Source organism: Palaemon carinicauda, chromosome 19, assembly GCF_036898095.1.
Source record: "Palaemon carinicauda isolate YSFRI2023 chromosome 19, ASM3689809v2, whole genome shotgun sequence".
NCBI classification, from domain to species: domain Eukaryota; kingdom Metazoa; phylum Arthropoda; class Malacostraca; order Decapoda; family Palaemonidae; genus Palaemon; species Palaemon carinicauda.
Window position 1 is genome coordinate 84,371,608 of NC_090743.1, and position 18,324 is coordinate 84,389,931.

The 18,324-nt window shown below is 39.4% G+C and overlaps 1 protein-coding gene across 2 annotated transcripts in view; it reads right to left on the bottom strand.

The window, feature by feature from the left end:
- Nucleotides 1–429: 429 nt before the first annotated feature.
- The window catches only part of LOC137658703 (mitochondrial glutathione transporter SLC25A40-like), a 74,320-nt gene continuing 56,425 nt past the window's right edge, over nucleotides 430–18,324 (bottom strand). The window contains exons 4-7 of one of the 2 annotated variants that reach the window (XM_068393699.1): nucleotides 17,339–17,437; nucleotides 16,962–17,059; nucleotides 4,671–4,752; nucleotides 430–1,314 (exon numbers count right to left, since the gene is read on the bottom strand). In XM_068393699.1, the coding sequence (XP_068249800.1) occupies nucleotides 1,124–1,314; nucleotides 4,671–4,752; nucleotides 16,962–17,059; nucleotides 17,339–17,437 (470 nt within the window). In that variant the 3' untranslated portion in view covers nucleotides 430–1,123. The remainder of the gene's footprint in view (nucleotides 1,315–4,670; nucleotides 4,753–16,961; nucleotides 17,060–17,338; nucleotides 17,438–18,324) is intronic. The other variant, XM_068393700.1, reaches the window with a different exon arrangement.

Here is an 18,324-nt window from a genome sequence, read left to right on the forward strand (position 1 = left end):
CGAGCTCAGTAGTTTTTAGTGGCGTGAGCAAGGGATGCAGGGTTTGGGTGAGGCTTTAGATCTACTTGCTCAGTCATCAGCAGCCATTGCCTAACAGTACCTGTTCCTAGTTTGATGGAGGGGTTTTGGGTGCTGATCATATGTGTATATGGTCAGTCTCTAGGCCATTGCCATTATCCCTTGGCCTCTCCTATTCATGAGCAACCTCTAAACAAGAGGATTCTGACAACATTCTAAATAACTTACATGTTCTTGTACCATGTTCCAAAAATTTGACTCGTACTTTGTTAAAGTCTGTTTTAACCAGAGATCACTTTAGCTCCCTTAATACTATACTATACTCTCTTCTTTATTAGTACTTTGATTTCAGTATCAACAAAAATAACAACTTGAATAATTAAATTTAAGCTTAAGGTAATAAACAACATCTTTGTGAAAAAGTAGTTTATTAAACCAACCAGACAGGATATCCCACATTTCAAAGTTGAGGTTCTGTTTAGGCTGCACAGCATCAATCCCCAATAAAATTTGGCAAGAACAAAGTTCAACATTGTAACACTCAGATACCATGGAAATATGGCAACAACAACATTCAGGACTGACAGACAAAATCACCTGTATCTATCTTTTCCATAAAATACCCCATGAGCAAATAATACTCTAAATTTCACAACTGACATATTTTTATATAGTACTGTATAGTAATTCCAACACAACAAGAGCCAATTTTATTTCCCATTCTAGTTTAGAATAAAAAAAAATTGAAAAGTATAACTTTTCATAAAATATTAGGAGGTTGAACCAATGAAAGTATTCATTACCTTTAATAAACAACAGAACAATCTGAGGAAATATGAAAGGCTCCAGTCTAAGAATAACTTCTACTGTATTATATAAATTACTGTACACTAAAAAATTAGTTATATAACGGTCGGTGCATTACCTATTAACATACCCCACGATCAATGTCTTTTGTGACAAAGTAATTTATAATGTATTCTATTTACATATCAGTTACTTTCTATGCAACAGACATTGCAATAAACCATACCAAACCTCTACCTTCTGCCAATCACTATCACATCTCAAAATATGACTAGTTAAAGGTTACATAGAATAGATGTTACGTTCTAACTTCAACCTGACGATTTCTGAAAAATTTCTTCGCATACTCATAAGTGGATATCATGATAGCACACGCCGGCATAACCTTTGCTAATCTGGGCACCAGTCCAGCAAAGAGACCTCTTACCCCCTGCTGAATATAAATGTTCTGAAGCATCTTGATTGTAGAACCTCCATTTCCAGGTTTATCTAAAAGAGGAAACAATTGGTTATCAATGTATTTTCATAATAACTTTCAATTTCAATTTACAACTCCAAAAGGATCAATCTAGAAACACAAGATGTTCAGGTTACAACATAAAATAAAAAGCAACTAAACCCTTCAGCCTATGATACAACAGAATCTTAAAATTAATGCGTCTCCTTAACATAATTATCTAGATAATGTGTCCCCTACTACTTGATGGCAGGCTAGGTAAGATAATTAATTAATCTGCTCAAGCTGAGAGAGCAAAGAAAGAATACTAGTGTATGAGTGGAGTTAACTGTAAATGTACTGTATGTTACTTAGATATATGTACACATGATGTAGATGAAAAGGTGTACTTAGTGGTGCTTATGAGATAAGGCCTTCGATGTCAAGATGCCAAAGAATTCTAAATCTAAATCAGTCAATCGTAACATAAGGCTAACATTCACATGTGGGACTAATCCACACCAGTTGCGTCATATTCGCTTTCTGACTAATAGGCTGTAACTGGTGGTGGTGTTCTTTGACTTATGAACATTTAAGTAATTGGTCTGATTTTGCTTCTTTTGTAATACTTGAATATCTTGTGCACTTACTGTGAGTGTGTTGTTGAAAATCAGTGACTATTTCAGTAAAGCAAAAAGGAAAAAAAGAAAAGAAAATAAATCCTGTATTGATAGCTGTATAACAAATCTATGTAATCTTTCATGTCCTGCAATCTAATTTCAGCTTACACTGCAAGTGTCACTATGGAATATATCACAGGGATAAGTAATTTGTATTTAGACAAATCTACCTCAAATACCTAAACTGGTGGGTGAGTTAGATACTGAGAAGAATCTCTCAAATGAGTGAACATATAGTGAGAAAGAAAAAGACCTATGAAGGAAATTATGAAAGCTATGGAGCTAAATGCCGCAGAAGAAACAAAGTTAATCTTACTGCTATAAAAAAGCACTGCTCTTAAGATAAAAATCATGAACAAGAGGCACTCTATGAGAGGATTATAAAGTAGCGTATTGCATACACAATAGTTCGGACATAAACTGAAGATGGCTCCTTTAAAATGAAAAGAAAAAAAGAAATTGAATGTGAAATGTTAGTGGTGGTCACTGGAATTCATAGGGAGTGACTATGATGGTTATTATTACCACAAAAGAGGAGACTTTATTATTCAGGTTTCTCTCTAGATAACAATAGATTAAGGCATAAAAGAATGTTTGGAAAATTGAAAGACGTGCACGTGTTTAGGGGTATGGCTAACGCTATGTCTGATCATTTTTTGGTGGAAGGAAAATTAATGGTAGCAAAAGAGTGGGGGAATAGAGTAGGTGAATGTAAAAGGGAGCTAGTGAGGGATGAAGAGCTAATAAAACCGGGGGTAAAAAGTAAATATCAGGAAAGGTTGAAAATGACATATGGCGGAAGTGAAAGTAAGAGAAACTGGTAATTTAGAGGAGGAGTAGAAGTTAGTAAAAGAAAATTTTGTTGGGATTGCAAGTGATGTGTGTGGCAAGAAAGATGTTGGAGGCCGCATGAGGAAGGGCAGTGAATGATGGAATGAAGGAGTGAAGGTAAAAGTGGAAGAGAAAAAGAGGGCTTTTGAAGAATGGCTGCAGAGTAATAGTGTAGAGAAGTATGAAAAATATAAAGAGAAAAATGTGGAAGTAAAGCGCAAGGTACTTGAGGCAAAGAGGGCAGCTGACCTGAGGTGGGGTCAGGGATTGGGTCATTCATATGAAAAGAATAAGAAGTAGTTTTGGGAAGAAGTGAAGAGAGTAAGGAAGGCTGGCTCAAGAATTAAAGAGACAGTGAAAGATGGAAATGGGAGGTTGTTAAAAGGAGAGGAGGCAAGGAAAAGATGGCCGGAATATTTTGAAAGTTTACTGAATGTTGAGGATAATAGGGAGGCAGATATAATTGCTGTTGCAGGTGTTGAGGTGCCAGTGATGGGAGATGAGAATGAGAGAGAGATTACTATAGATGAAGTGAGGAGAGCACTAGATGAAACGAGAGTAGGAAAAGCGTCTGGTATGGATGGTGTGAGAGCTGAGATGTTGAAGGAAGGGGGTGTGACTGTACTTGAATGGTTGGTGAGTTTGTTTAATGTGTGTTTTGTGTTGTCAATGGTACCAGTAGATTGGGTTTGTGCATGTATTGTACCACTATATAAGGGTAAGGGAGATGTTCATGAGAGTTGTAATTCAAAAGGTATTAGTATGTTAGGCATAGTTGGAATAGTGTATGATAGAGTAATGATTAATAAGATCAAGGATAAAACAGAGAATGCAATCTCAGAAATACAGGGTGGTTTTAGAAGAGGTAGTGGTTGTATGAATCAGATTTTTACAGTAAGGCAGATATGCAAGAAATATTTAGCAAATAGCTCAGTCGGTATGGTCCCTGCCAGCATGGTTTCCAGCCGTACAGGTGGTGGTTCGAATCCCCACCCGGCCAGAAGCTGTTACCATAAAATGAATTCCAAGTGGATAATATATTCCCAAGATAGAATTCGGTATTAAATGCCATTCGTGGGTGATATTTACATTAATTAAAATCATGTGTGCTTGTGATATATGTTCATATACATATATATATATGTATACATATATATATATATATATATATATATATATATATATATATATATATATATATATATATATATATATATATATATATATTATATATATATATATATATATATATATATATATATATATATATATATATATATATATATATATATATGTATATATAAGTATGTGTATATATATATATATATATATATATATATATATATATATATATATATATATATATAGTATGTATATATATATATATATATATATATATATATATATATATATATATATATATATATATATATATATATATATACATACATATATATATATATATATATATATATATATATATATATATATATATATATATATATATATATATATATATATATATATATATATATATATATATATATATATATATATATATATATATATATACATATATATATAATATATACATATACATATATATATATATATATATATATATATATATATATATATATATATATATATATATATATATATATGTATATATATATATTCTTTTGTACGTGTATTTCACTTAAAATATTTTCCTGTTCCGGTTAGTAATAAGTATATTGCGATAATGATACTTGGGAATAAACTGCAAATAATGATAGCCTCTACCAAAGAGGAAAAACTTGAATGTTCTTAAATTAAATGTAATGTTTCTGTTTGTTCCTTTGCAGCTAGAAAACATGAACATGCATATTTGGAACAATGTGTCAAGTTAGCCTAACCTGAAAATAGGATCTTCTCACCAATTTCTATTTGACGGTGAGTTTTGATGACATCCAAAGGAAGTGTCATGGCGCCGGCAATCTGAAAGGAAAAACAAAATCTCAATGATAAAATCTGTTGTTTCTTTACTTGCCTGATGTTCTCAATATTGTTTAAATAGACATTTATAATAAAAAGCTGAACAATATTCTATTTTCTTTCCTTTCAGTAGAGTATGGTACTGTACTAGGACAACCTAGTTGCTAATGGCAATAACTATGACGTGTTTGTAAAAAACTCTCTGATATTGACTGGGAAACAGCTTTGATTCAGTAAAATCTTAGGAAACCAAGTGACTTTCTAATTAAAAATATAATTCAAGACAAATGTAAGATATAATGTTTAAGACAAATTAATTCTTTTATTAGTAAACGCTAAACTAAAGAAATTCTAAATCATTCAACCAACTGTTTAAACCTTGAGTTATTCATTAAAGTGTCAAGGTTAGTTCATACATAAACTGTTAACTGTTAGTCTTTCTATCCTGTCGCCAATATATACTCTCACAGCTGTGAGCTACGTCACTTTTTCATTCCAGGCAGGACTTACTGGGGGACAGGTCATGGCGGGCAAATTTATATAAAGAACTACTGGTTTGTATTAGTTCAAATTATCTCCGAATTTGTTATTTGTTCCCATACTAATAAACCTTTCATTATATATGTGGATAACTCACTCTTAGGAGGGTTGTAAGTTTGACTACTGGCTTATTCATTGACCCGGGTTTACCTAGTACAGTATTAGACTGTAATCGAGGGAAACCTTGCCACCTCACTTATCAATACAAGTGAGTATGATAGCGGCCTAAAATACTAAAGTAGTTGTGAGAGATATTATAGAACGTCTAGTTTAAATAGGAACCCTACATAAGAATAGAAGTTTCCCAATGCCTACCTCGCAGGAGGCATTGGGGACGTGTACAAGTATACAGAAATAAACTATACTGTAATTGGTTACACAAAGGAAGTGGTTATTACCTGCGGATGTTGAAGCCAGCTTGCAAAGGGACCCATGGTGTTGTTTCCAAAAGAAAGGGAAGATGATGAAAGTAAAAGAGCCAGACATTTTTTCATTCATCCCAGTCTTACCTCGGGTAGCCAATCCCTTCAACCTTCTGCTACTTGTCCAACAAGGAGCCCGATGTATTATGAAACCACTTGTTGTGTCTTCTGTGGGTCACATCTTGTAGGTAGGGTGAGGTGAAGAACAGACACGCTTCCACCCTACCAATGGCACGGTTTGTGTCACCTCTATGAGGAGAAGGAGAGGGATTCTGTGACTGGTATAAAACTTGTGTCCCCATCACAAACGAGATCCTTACAACCTCCTTTGACCTTCCTAGGGTTAGCAAAGCGTGATGAACCTAAGGAGTGAGCTCTTTTATTGTTTTCCTGAGGTATGGCCTCGATATAATCACTGGTATGAAAAGGAGGAAACAAAGACGAGTATATAACCCAGTGGGCTCCAGTCAGTAATGGCAGGCTAATGCACTCCCTTGGGCTATTCAGGGTGAGCGAAATGTGCTGTACCCTTGGGGCTAGGTAATCACCCTACTCGAGGTACATCTGCAAGTAATTACCTGTGTTACAGCCTTGATTACAAAGAGGCAGATTCCCAGTTGGAGGGCTTGAACCTGAGGTTCAAGCTACCCAGAAAAAAATTGGATGTTACTTGGTTTCTCGACGTGAGCGAGATGTGTTGAGGGAGGCCCAAAAGGTACATCTCTTTTTGGTCGGGTGCCACACTAGGCGAGACCTGTCTTCAGGATCAGAAAAAAATCTCAAGTCTAGGTGTCCTAGGTCATTCAGGGTAAGCCTCGGACCGAAGAAAGCCACCCCTCCCGAGAGTGCTGTATTATCCCATTACGGGTAAATCGGTTCAAACACTATGGAGAGCAACAGTTGGAGGAGATGCTCGATGGACGAGCAGAGATATTCCGTTGCCTATGCCTAAGAGTGTGATTCCCTTCATTGTCAATTTTGAGTGCATAACTAGAATAGCACCCTCGAGAAAAGAAAAAAACCTACTTCTCTCAATCCTCAACACGGTCTCTAGTCGCAAAGGAAGTCCATGATGGGTTCTCCAAAGTTGTACACGTGCCACTGATGTGACCTGTCTTTTCAGCAAGACTTGTTTTGCCGATGAGACCAGACCAATGCACTAGTCAAGTCCGTTAATGAGACGAACCCGACTATAAGTTTGCATGGAAGTGGAGAGGAGCCATCTATTCCTTTCTCAGAGAAAATTTGCTCACAAAAGGGAATCCAATAGGAGACAGCAGTCCTTCTCCTGCAAACAGAAGATCAATGCATATCATAGATATTCATTCCGCTTCTCGGAGGAAGACCTCTAAAATAGAGGCTGTAGGATGGAGACTCCTGCAGAAGGGTTGGATTCTATGAAATCTATACCCGTGGACAGGCCACCACGAAGGGGAGGCCACGTAGGAACAAGAAGAGTTTTCCCGTGAATGGGAAAACGACGAATCATTGTAATTACCCCCAGCACTTTCCTGAGGGAAGATGGTGCCTATTAGGGGATTAAGAGACAGTATCATTTGTGCTCTGATCATAGTCGTAAGGACATATGGTCCTGTGTGGCCTCCCCTCCCTTTCTTTGATCCCTCAGTAGGAAGCGTCAAATCCAGGAAGAATGAGGAGGTAGAGAACCAATGGAAGGACGATCCTTAGTTCTGAAGGACCTGGGACCCAGCTAGTCCTTCAGAGGTCGCATTCGCCAGGGACTGATGCAGTCTTGTCGGATCTATTGAAGTTTCTTCAGGGTGTTGACACAGTTTACGGATATCTGTACAGGGTACGCCCTTCGTGTCATTCCCTCGATTACAGTACTCGAATTATAGATTGAGGTAAACGGAAGGAGAGGTCTCGTAGGAGTTCAAGGCATTAAGATCACTCAGTAGGCTGAGGTCTTCAAGACAAGGGCCAATCCTATATTGGAGATTAACTGATTGATCACAAAACCTTCCCTCGCATGACAAGGTTTGAAGGTTACGCTCGTCTCCCGAGCACAGACTAAAAGTAGAGACTTCTGACAGATGAAGCATGGCAGTATCCTGGCGTCCCACGTCTTCCAATGAGATCGGAGGTTCAATTATGGGGAAGAGAAAAACTGCTTCTCATTTCCTGAAGGAAGATGAAAGATAAAAAATAGCATCCTTGTAGCTTAAGTCTAGACTCTCTTTCCTTGGCGAGAAAGACATGAGCCAATTACTTTGAGCTCGTGGGGGGGGGGGGGGGGCTCTCTCATGAGGGAGGAACATATTCTTTCCCAACCACTCCGGCCTAAGGAAAAGCTTCAGCTACGGGAGAAAGTCATAGGCCGACTTCAGGACAAGACTAAGTTTCATGAAGTGTAGACAAATGATATTTCCCCGAAAGGGATGCAGATGGAGGTTGGATGTTTCCACTAAGGTCCGAGGGCATAAGAGCCAACGGAGATTGGGAGAACACAAATTTTCAATAACCTCTGTTATTCTCGTCAGTCAACCACCCAGGGCCAACCAAATCGTAACAAGTAAATTGCTATCGCTGTCGCTTAGACAGCACTGAATTTCCTTCTCTATGAGGGAGAGAATGGCAGTAACCTTATGAGGTTGTGTCTCCCGCTGGATAGGGAAGAACAGATTTGAAGGATCTGCTGCCCCTACCGCATCCGAGACCCGATTTGCTTTAGGAGACAGCGTAACTAGCATAGTTCCTATTCAAGCAAAGTCAGCTCGTGAGCAGCCTCATAATAAATGTGGCAACAAGGGAGAAGGTAGTAACCAAAGCAGCAACCTGGTTCCTGAGGCAATTTACTTGCAAGCCTTCCTGTAGTATGAACGAAGAGTAAATGAAAACACATACATTCATGGGAGATGAATTCCCGCGAGTGTGCCGATTTCAATGCATAAACCTGGCCACTTTGAAGCGGATCCCTCTGATCCTGCTGGCAGCGTAAAAACTTTGGGAACCCGAGAAGCCCTGTTAATGATACACAAACAAGAACCCAAAAGAGCGAGGGGCACTGAGCTTTGTTCTGGCATATCATCCCCCTCGTCGGAAAGGGTGTAATCTTAGGTTCTCAGAAGGGAAAAACTGTGATTCCATCTACTCTGCAGGGTCTAATTAAGTAGTGTAAGCCCAAGAGTGAGGAGAGACGATCTATGCTGTCTAGGAGAGAGTGCTCTCTTAAGTAGCTCCCTTTCAGGAAGCTTATCATGTTCACTAGTCTCCGACCAGTGAACGTCTGGCAGGCAAAAAGGCAAGCAAGCGAAACAATGAGCTACCGTCGTGTGAGACAACGAACGACTAGCTTTTGAACATAACAACAGCGAATGGTGTTACTGATAAGCCATCGGGGATCATTTGGCTGTTGAAAAACAGCGATTGGCAGCTGACAAATCGGAGATCTGGCAAATCCAAGATCTACCCAAGCGGTCGGGATCGTTTCGCTCGTAACTGTGATTATGATCATATGCGCCTCGTTATAGGTCTTGAACGCCTCGTGCGAGATCGTGAGAGTCCTGTTCATGAGTGTGAGCATCTCCCATGTGAGCGCCTTACCTAAGAGCATGAGCATCTTGCACGATAGCGAGAGCCTCTTGCTTGTGAGCATGAGGGTCTCGCACGAGAGCATGAGTGTCTCACACGAGGGCAGGAACATCTCTCACGAGAGCGTGAGTATCTCACACAGAGTGGGAGCGTCTTGCACGAGTGAGCGAGCATCTAGCTTGTGAACGTGAGCATCTTGAATGAAAGCGTAAGCGTCTCGCATGAAAGCGTGAGCATCTAGCTTGTAATCCCGAGCGTCTAGCTCGTAATCGTAGGGTCTAGAGCTTGTGGGTGTCTAAATCGAGATCGTAAGCATCTAACTTGTGATCATGAGTGTGTAGCTCGTGATCGAGAGCAAGTAGCTCATGATCGTGAGCATGTAGCTCCTGACCGTGAGCGTGTACCTTGTAATTGTGAGCGTTTAGCTCATGATTGTGAGTATTTAGTTCATAACCCTGAGCATCAGCTTGTGACTTATTGTCTAGCTTGTGCTTGCGATCGTGAACGTATGTCATGTGATTTTGAGCTTACAGTGAACCCTCGCTACTTCGCGGTTCGACCATCGCGGATTCACCACTTCGCGGGTTTTTTCCATAACCCATATATATATACATATCGCGGATTTTCCGGAAAATTAAAAAATACCGCGAAATCTGAAGACCACCAAATACGATATTTTGTTACCTGTAATTCCATTAATACTGTAATTAGTAATATCTGCTCTTACTGATTGTTCATTGCATTACATATGATATATAATTCAGCACAGAAAGAAATAAAACACGAAAAGAGAATGTGATCATACGATAATACAGTACTGTATACAGTACGTAGTAAAATTAAATCGAACATGAAACGCAAATCAGATGCAGTCATACCATATTAGAATGGTGTAGGGCTGCTGATGGCTACTATACTACAAATGTAATGGATGTGCATATTTTCCATGATTCTTTTGTATGTATACGTACGTAGTACTGCATCCAATAATATTCTTTGTTGCAAAAATCACATTTCGAATAAGCGTACGAGAGAGAGAGAGAGAGAGAGAGAGAGAGAGAGAGAGAGAGAGAGAGAGAGAGAGAGAGAGAGACACATCCTACAAAAGAATAAAATAGCATACGTAAAGCTATTACGTGTATTATTATTGTTATTATTATTATTGTTGTTGTTGTTAATAAAATTATTATTGTTATTATTATTATCATTATTATTATTATTATTACTGTACTGTATTATTATCATACGATAATTCAGTACTGTATACAGTATGTAGTAAAATTAAATCGAACATGAAACGCAAATCAGATGCAGTCATACAATATTAGAATGGTGTAAGGCTGCTGATGGCTACTACTGTACGTACTACAAATGTAATGGATGTGCTTCTTTTCCATGAATCTTTTGTATGTATACGTACGTAGTACTGCATCCAATAATATTCTTTGTTGCAAAAATCACTTTTCGAATAAGCGTACGAGAGAGAGAGAGAGAGAGAGAGAGAGAGAGAGAGAGAGAGAGAGAGAGAGAGAGAGAGAGAGACATCCTACAAAAGAATAAAATACTGTAGCATACGTAAAGCTACTATTATTATTGTTTTTATTATTATTACTGTTGTTGTTGTTAATAAAATTATGATTGTTATTATTATTATCATTATTATTACTATTATTACAGTACTGTACTGTATTATTATCCTTATTTATTATTATTATTATCAATACTGTACGAACGGTATGCGCGGGGTATCTTGTATGAGTTGGTAACCTACGCATCATATACTGTAAGACGGGTTGTGATTGGTTCAAGCGCTGATAGATGACGAATCAGAACTCAAGTTTTGTTATCTAGCCTGTGATTGGTGTTTTGCCATCATCTCCAGCTTCCAGCATCTAGGTTCTTGCGGGCCCGGGTCGTCCACTCTCTGTTCCCGCGTATCGCTGAGTAGACGTTCTTAAGTTTGTGAAGTTTAATCTGTGCTGTGTGCGACCATTTTAAGTTGAACTTTTTGTCAAATCCTACTGTACAATGGCTCCCAAGCGTTCTGCTTCTACTAAGGCTGGTAGTGAGCCTAAACGCCACCGAAGGATGATGACGATTGCTGAGAAGGTTACGCTTCTCGATATGTTAAAAGATGGTAGAAGTTACGCGTCCGCTGCGCGCCATTTTGGGATCAACGAATCTACTGTTCGCTATATCAAGAAGGACGAGGCGAACTTTAGAAAGACGGCTGCAATCACCTTTAGCAGATCAGCGAAGCGAGTCGTTACAACGCGTAATAAAACGATCGTACGCATGGAAGGTGCTTTAGCTGTGTGGATTGCCGACTGCCGGAAGAAGAACATAGCCTTGGATACGAACACCATCCGAACAAAGGCTTTGAGCTTGTATGAGAATTTTGGTGCAAAGGAACCTCAAGACGACGACGGCAACCATGCTGAAGATGATGATGATGCAGATGATCCTCAACCAGGGACATCCACTGATTCCCTGCCTCAGAAACAACGTTTTTTCCGCCAGCAAAGGATGGTTCGCGAAGTTTCAGAAACGCTTCGCTCTGAAAAGCGTTTCCCTGCATGGCGAGGCTGCTTCGGCTGACACTGCCGCTGCTGAAACTCACACGAACCAGACATTCAAGAATATTATCGCCGAAGGTGGATACAAGCCGGAACTAGTCTTTAATATGGATGAGACAGGCTTGTTTTGGAAGAGAATGCCGTCGCGAACTTTCCTGTTCAAAGAGGAAGCCAAAGCCTCTGGCTTTAAAGCATTCAAGGATCGCGTTACCCTCGTGATGTGTGGCAATGCTGCTGGATTTTTGCTAAAGCCGGGGCTTATTTATAAGTCGTAAAATCCTCGCGCTTTGAAAAATAAAAATAAGAATCTCCTTCCCGTGTACTGGATGCATAATCAAAAAGCATGGATTACGAAGATGCTGACCTCCAACTGGTTCCATCAGTGTTTTATCCCGCAAGTCAGCAAATATCTCTTAGAGAAGGGCTTGCCATTCAAGATCCATCTCCTTATGGATAACGCTGGTGGACACGCAACTGACCTGTCGCATGAGGGCATTCAGGTTGAGTTCCTGCCACCCAACACCACGTCATTAATTCAACCGATGGACCAGGGGGTTATCAGGGCGTTCAAGGCCCTCTACACGAAGAACACCTTGGCGGACCTCGTTGCGTGTGTGGATGCTGTCCAAGAGGATGAGGATGAAGATTTTAACTTGAAGGCGTACTGGCGGCAGTACACCATAGCCACGTGCCTGCAGAATATTCAGAAGGCACTTCAAGAGATGAAACCTGCAACTGTGAATGCGAGCTGGAAGAAGTTGTGGCCCCAGATTGTTTACGACGACGAGGGATTTACACCTGCTGAAATCCAACACTCTGCAATACGCAAATCTGTGCAGTTGGCTGCCATAATTGGAGGCGACGGGTTTGGCAAACATGACGACTGAAGACGTCGACGAGTTGTTGGACTGCCATTCCCAGCCCCTAACTGACGCAGACCTCGAAGACCTGACGAAATCGGCAAGCGAAGAAGAGAGTGAAACCCAGGAAGAGACCCAAGAAAATGTCGAAGAAACGGGCTTAACATTAGAACCGCTTACCAAGGCCTGCAACCATGCGAAGGAGTTGAAAGAAATGTTGCAAGAGTGGGACGAGGATATGGTTGATGACATAATGACTCCCTACAAGATGCTCTTAGATCGAAAAAAGAAGCAGCGGCAACAACTTCAGATCACAATGTTCTTCCAGCCTCGCAAAAAAGAGCCAGTTCCTCCTGCTAGTACGCCTTCGGAAGAAATTGAAGAAGTTTCCCAGGAAGAAGTTGAAGAGGTGTCCCAGGAAAAGACACCTCCGACTGAAGAGACGTAAAATACTACCTGGCTGCACAGTAGAACACATCATCAGCTTCATCATCATCATTTCTACTGTGCAGCAAATTCATCGCCATCATCATTCAAGTTTTTCTTCAACTTCTTTCGTGGTGAGTACAGTAACAATCTTTATTTTTTACTTTAATATTCTCACATTCTAAAACTGTATTTGTGCCTGTTTTATAGTTTAGTACTGTACTGTATGCATTAAGTTAAAGGGAAGGTTTTAAAAGTCTACATGTTGTAACCTATCATATTTTTTTTTGTTTAAAATTTACATTTATGTACGTAAAACAATCTCTCTCTCTCTCTCTCTCTCTCTCTCTCTCTCTCTCTCTCTCTCTCTCTCTCTCTCTCTCTCTCTCTCTCTCTCTCTCTCTCTCTCTCTCTCTCTCTCTCTCTCGTAAATTGATTTTTTTTGTTTAAAATTTACATTTACAGTACGTACGTAAAACAATCTCTCTCTCTCTCTCTCTCTATCTATCTCTCTCTCTCTCTCTCTCTCTCTCTCTCTCTCGTAAATTGTTTTCCTGCTTTGCTACGTACAATATGTACTGTACAGTACTGTATGATTTTATATAGATACGGTAAATTATATTTGTAAGGTAACATATTTTCTAAATGCTTTTACTGTAAATACTGTACTGTATCATTATTTATCACTATCATCATGCGCGTTAAATGCCTTGTTTGTTCTGAGCGTGGTTGTTTACTGAGCGTACAGTACTTTATGACGCCGTCGTTTCAGGCGGCGTCATAAAGAAAAACATTTCATTTGGAAGTCCTAAGAAAAATACGTAAACTAAAACATTGGTAATAAAAAAAACAACATACTGTATAATCAATATAATCGATGCAAAAACTAACCTATACATATATGTGTACACTAAATGAGTTTGTTTCTTCATTATGATCAGAGATGAAAGTAAACAAAACATTGGTTGCCATTTTTTATCGTGCTTTTTAGGTGTTTAGGAAACGCATGATATAAAATCGCCTTTAATATTTGTGCCTGTTTTAGTTTAGGGTGCTGTAGTACATGCATTAAGTGTTCTGTACATTAAAGGGTGGTTTGTTAACAGTACTACGTACAAGGGAAGGTTTTAAAAGTCCGAATATACATGTTAAATAAATAGGTAAATATGATGTCACTACTTCGCGGAATTTCACCTATCGCGATAAACGAGGGTTCACTGTATAACTCTTGCTCTTGAGCTTTAAGTTCTTAATCGCGAGCATCTAGCCAGAGGTATGGGCTTGTAGATCGTGACCGTGAGCGTCTAGCTCACGATCGCCTTGTTTGTGATCATGAGAGTGTAGCTAGTGATCTTTACCATTAGACGCTCGTCATCGTAATCACGAGCGTCTCGCTCATGACCGCGAGTGTGTAACTCCCGATCATGAGCGCGAGCGAGTAGTTCATGACCATGAACATGTAGTTTACAATCTGATCGTCTAGCTCGTGTTCGAGAGCGTGTAGCCCGTAATAAGGGCTTATAATTCGCGATAATGATCACGAGCGTCGTGCCGGGGATCGTGGTCACAAGCGTGTCGCTCGTGACTGTGAGCGAATAACTAACAATTGCGAGCGTGAGTGCGATCGTGAGCGTCTCACTTTTGATCACGAGTGTCTAGCTCATGATCGCAATCTCGAGTGTCATGCTTGAGCGTGTAACTCATGATCGTGAGAATCTCGCTTGTGATCACTTATATCTAGCTCGTGATCGTGATCACACCACGCTCATGATTACGAGTGTCTCGCTCGTGGCCGTGGCAGTGTAACTCACGCTCGTGAGCGTGAACATCCTCAATGGTTGTATAGACACTAGCATCGCAATTGTGGACCGTGAAAGTGTAACACACGCTCATGAGCGCGAACGTCTCGCTCATGAGCGCGTACGTCTCGCTCATGATCACGAGAATCTAGCTCATGGTGAGCGTTCTCAAGGGTTGTGATGAGACCAGCGTCGCAATTGTGGTCACAAGCATCTCCCTTGTGACCAAGAGAGTGTAATGTAACTCACGATCGTGAGCGTGAGCGTCTTGCTCGTAATCCCGAGTGTCTAGCTCGTGATCATGAGCGTACTGAAGGATTGTGTTAGAGACTCCCTCAGAAGGGGAATTTATCAAACCTGGAGGCGAACCCACAAGCAGAACTCTGTTTCCCTTCAACTAACTCTATCTCAAATTGAAGGTCAACATAAAGTGTTGCTTGAAAAAAAAACCAAGGTTTATTTCTGAGTTTTCCCCAGAGGATTTTCCCAAACGGGAATCCTGCCAGAGTAATCCCCCGAAGGGTAAACCAAACAGGTGTTTGTCTTCAAGAAGAACATCGAAATCATGAAAGACTACGATCACTGTGGCGATCATTGATCGTTAAATACGACGAGGTGATGAGTCTCACCCCAGCGATCGTTGAACAGAATAAATTCTGAACTCATTATTGGATTGTCGCGAACGATATCCTGACCAACCAGGAAGACGAGGTGATGAGTCTCGGCCATTCGATACAGAACTCATCATAGGATTGTCGCGAACAACATCCTGACCGACCAGGAAGAGCGTGAGTCTGACCCTTGCGATCACTAACCAGAATAAATTCTGATCTCATTATGAGTATTGCCCCTGCGATCGTTAATGAGAAAATAATCCATCAATATGCCATGATTGTCGAGCAAGCGGTGGGCTGACGACCGTCCGGAGTCTCGGAACCCTCAACAGGCGGAGGTTGCATACACAGGCTGAAACATTGCCTATTGGAGAGAGAGAGAGAGAGAGAGAGAGAGAGAGAGAGAGAGAGAGAGAGAGAGAGAGAGAGAGAGAGAGAGAGAGAGAGAGAGAGAGAGATTGCAGATCGTTTGGAGACGACGAGATCAGCAGGAGGCAAGAAGGCTCATCGTCACCAGGAGTCAACGGAAGGATGAACGGGAGGCAGACCTCGTAGAGAACTCAGACGTCAGCCGCAGCTACAGCCACTGACTTCATACCCTAATGTCATCTATAAGCGCTGAAGAAGAAACAAAGAGAGAATTAAAAATTCCTCCCTCCGGGGGGAAAGAAACAACCCAACACGCGGACGGGAGAGGTTACCCCCAAGAGGAGTTGTCAGCGCTGAGGATTCCTTCTGATAACCTCACGGAGACAAACCTCAACATCTGAAAACTGCCACATTACTCTGTAATGGAGTGTCATGTTAAAAATACAGTCACATCTGTAAAGAAAAAGAATGAGCGTAAAGTAATAGTGATAAATGGCTAAGCCTTGAAGGGAGAGAGTGGAGACGTCCACTCTCTACCAGCCAAAAGGACATAGCTCACAGCTGTGAGAGTATATATTGGCAGCTGGATATCCCCCAGCCATCCCCTGTCTACCCACTCAAGTGATTAAACAGGGTTGCCACCTTACATTTTAAATCTAATGGCTGCCTTCCAGCCCCGCTGAAAGGGTACCCACATGAATAACAAAAGGTTTGTTAATAAGGGAACAAATAAACATTAGATGGTATTAAAAAGTTCCATCAATCATAAAACCCTACTGCATCCAAACCTAATAAGAATATTAAATACAGTAAAGTATACATGTACTGTACTATATATCAAATATAAACAACATAAATATATTAAATTACAGTAATTATCAATTAAAATATATACATATCAAATACCTTGATTTGTAGTGTTTTACAGATCACTCATCAAATATACTTTAAAAGCTTTAAATAATTAATTGGAAAAATTTCAAGAATTATTTATTCAACAGTGATACTTGTATGCATTTCTGACGGGAAGACGATTAAAAACATAAAAACTCACCCCTCCAGATAATGCTCCTGCTGTTAATGTAAAAGAAAAGGTAGGCTGCTCCTGTCTAAATATCACTTTAAGTTTTTCGTAAGAATACCAGTACAAAACTGAAAAGAATTAACCAAATCTTAGTTTTACTCAGGATTAGAATGAAGTATAGCAATACCAAAAATATACTGGGAAACTAGAATTATAAGTCAAAACACTTTGGAAATACATGACTTAGATATAGTGTAGGTGCAGTGGTATGTAAGTATATAACAGCCTATGCAATACACAAATATATATATAAAAATTAATGTATCTAGTGCAAATGTTTCAAATGCACTTTTAGCAGCTAGCCTAGCTATGCATCTTATTATGATTTCTCAACTGATAATACTTACTAGAAAAGGGGACGTCACGGAGTATAGTGGGTACCCATCCCCTCCATAAACTTATCACTCCTTCACTGGTAACTTGAGTCTGCAAAACTTTACTTAATTCTGAAAGACAAGAATTCCCCATATTAAGAACAAGATTACAAGCATAGGTAATGCAAGTTTTGATGACTAACAATTGAAGCACATAAAAATTGAAACCATTTACAACAGCTTACTTGGTGCAAGAGACCTGCTACTACCAATACAATACAGTAATACTTTGGCTATCACGGGTGCTCCATTCCAGGAACCCACCCCCGATAACTGAAAAGCCAAAAAATAAATACCTACTGCACAATAAATCGATGATATTTTTATTTTTCATTATTCTTATAAGCTTTCATATTTTTTTTCCAGACTTCAGAGCCACAAAAACTGGAAAGGAAATTAATAACCTTCTAGTAGTGGAATGAAATATATGAAAAAACTAATTTAATCCACGTACGGTATGATAATGCATTGATAAAATAAGACCATAATGGATTATAAAATAAGAATGCATTACCATAATAGGAGCGCAAATTTTAGCAATCCTTTTACTTCAAATTCTGCGATCACGAATACAGGTAAAGGACAGATTTTTAAAATGTCCACTCATTCCTAAACTAATCCGGAGACAAAAGATGCAAATTTTGGCCACAATGTCTTAATTTTTGCAGATTACTTTGATGATATGCTTTCTTGGCTTTTCGTCTTTTTTCAAGGTTGTTTGCAAGTGCTTAGGTAAATGTGGGAAGGTTCAAAAACTCAGATTTTTTTTGTATCTTACAATACTTGGAAAGGGAGTAAAGATTTTGATATAAGTATAGAATCTGAAAGTTATGATTATAAAGTTGTCATTGAGGAGATGATAGCGTTACTGATTCCACAAAAGTTATAATGTTTCATCTGTGTGGACACATGTCTATTCAACTGAAAGAATTCATTTTTGCTCTAAATTTCCTTTTGTT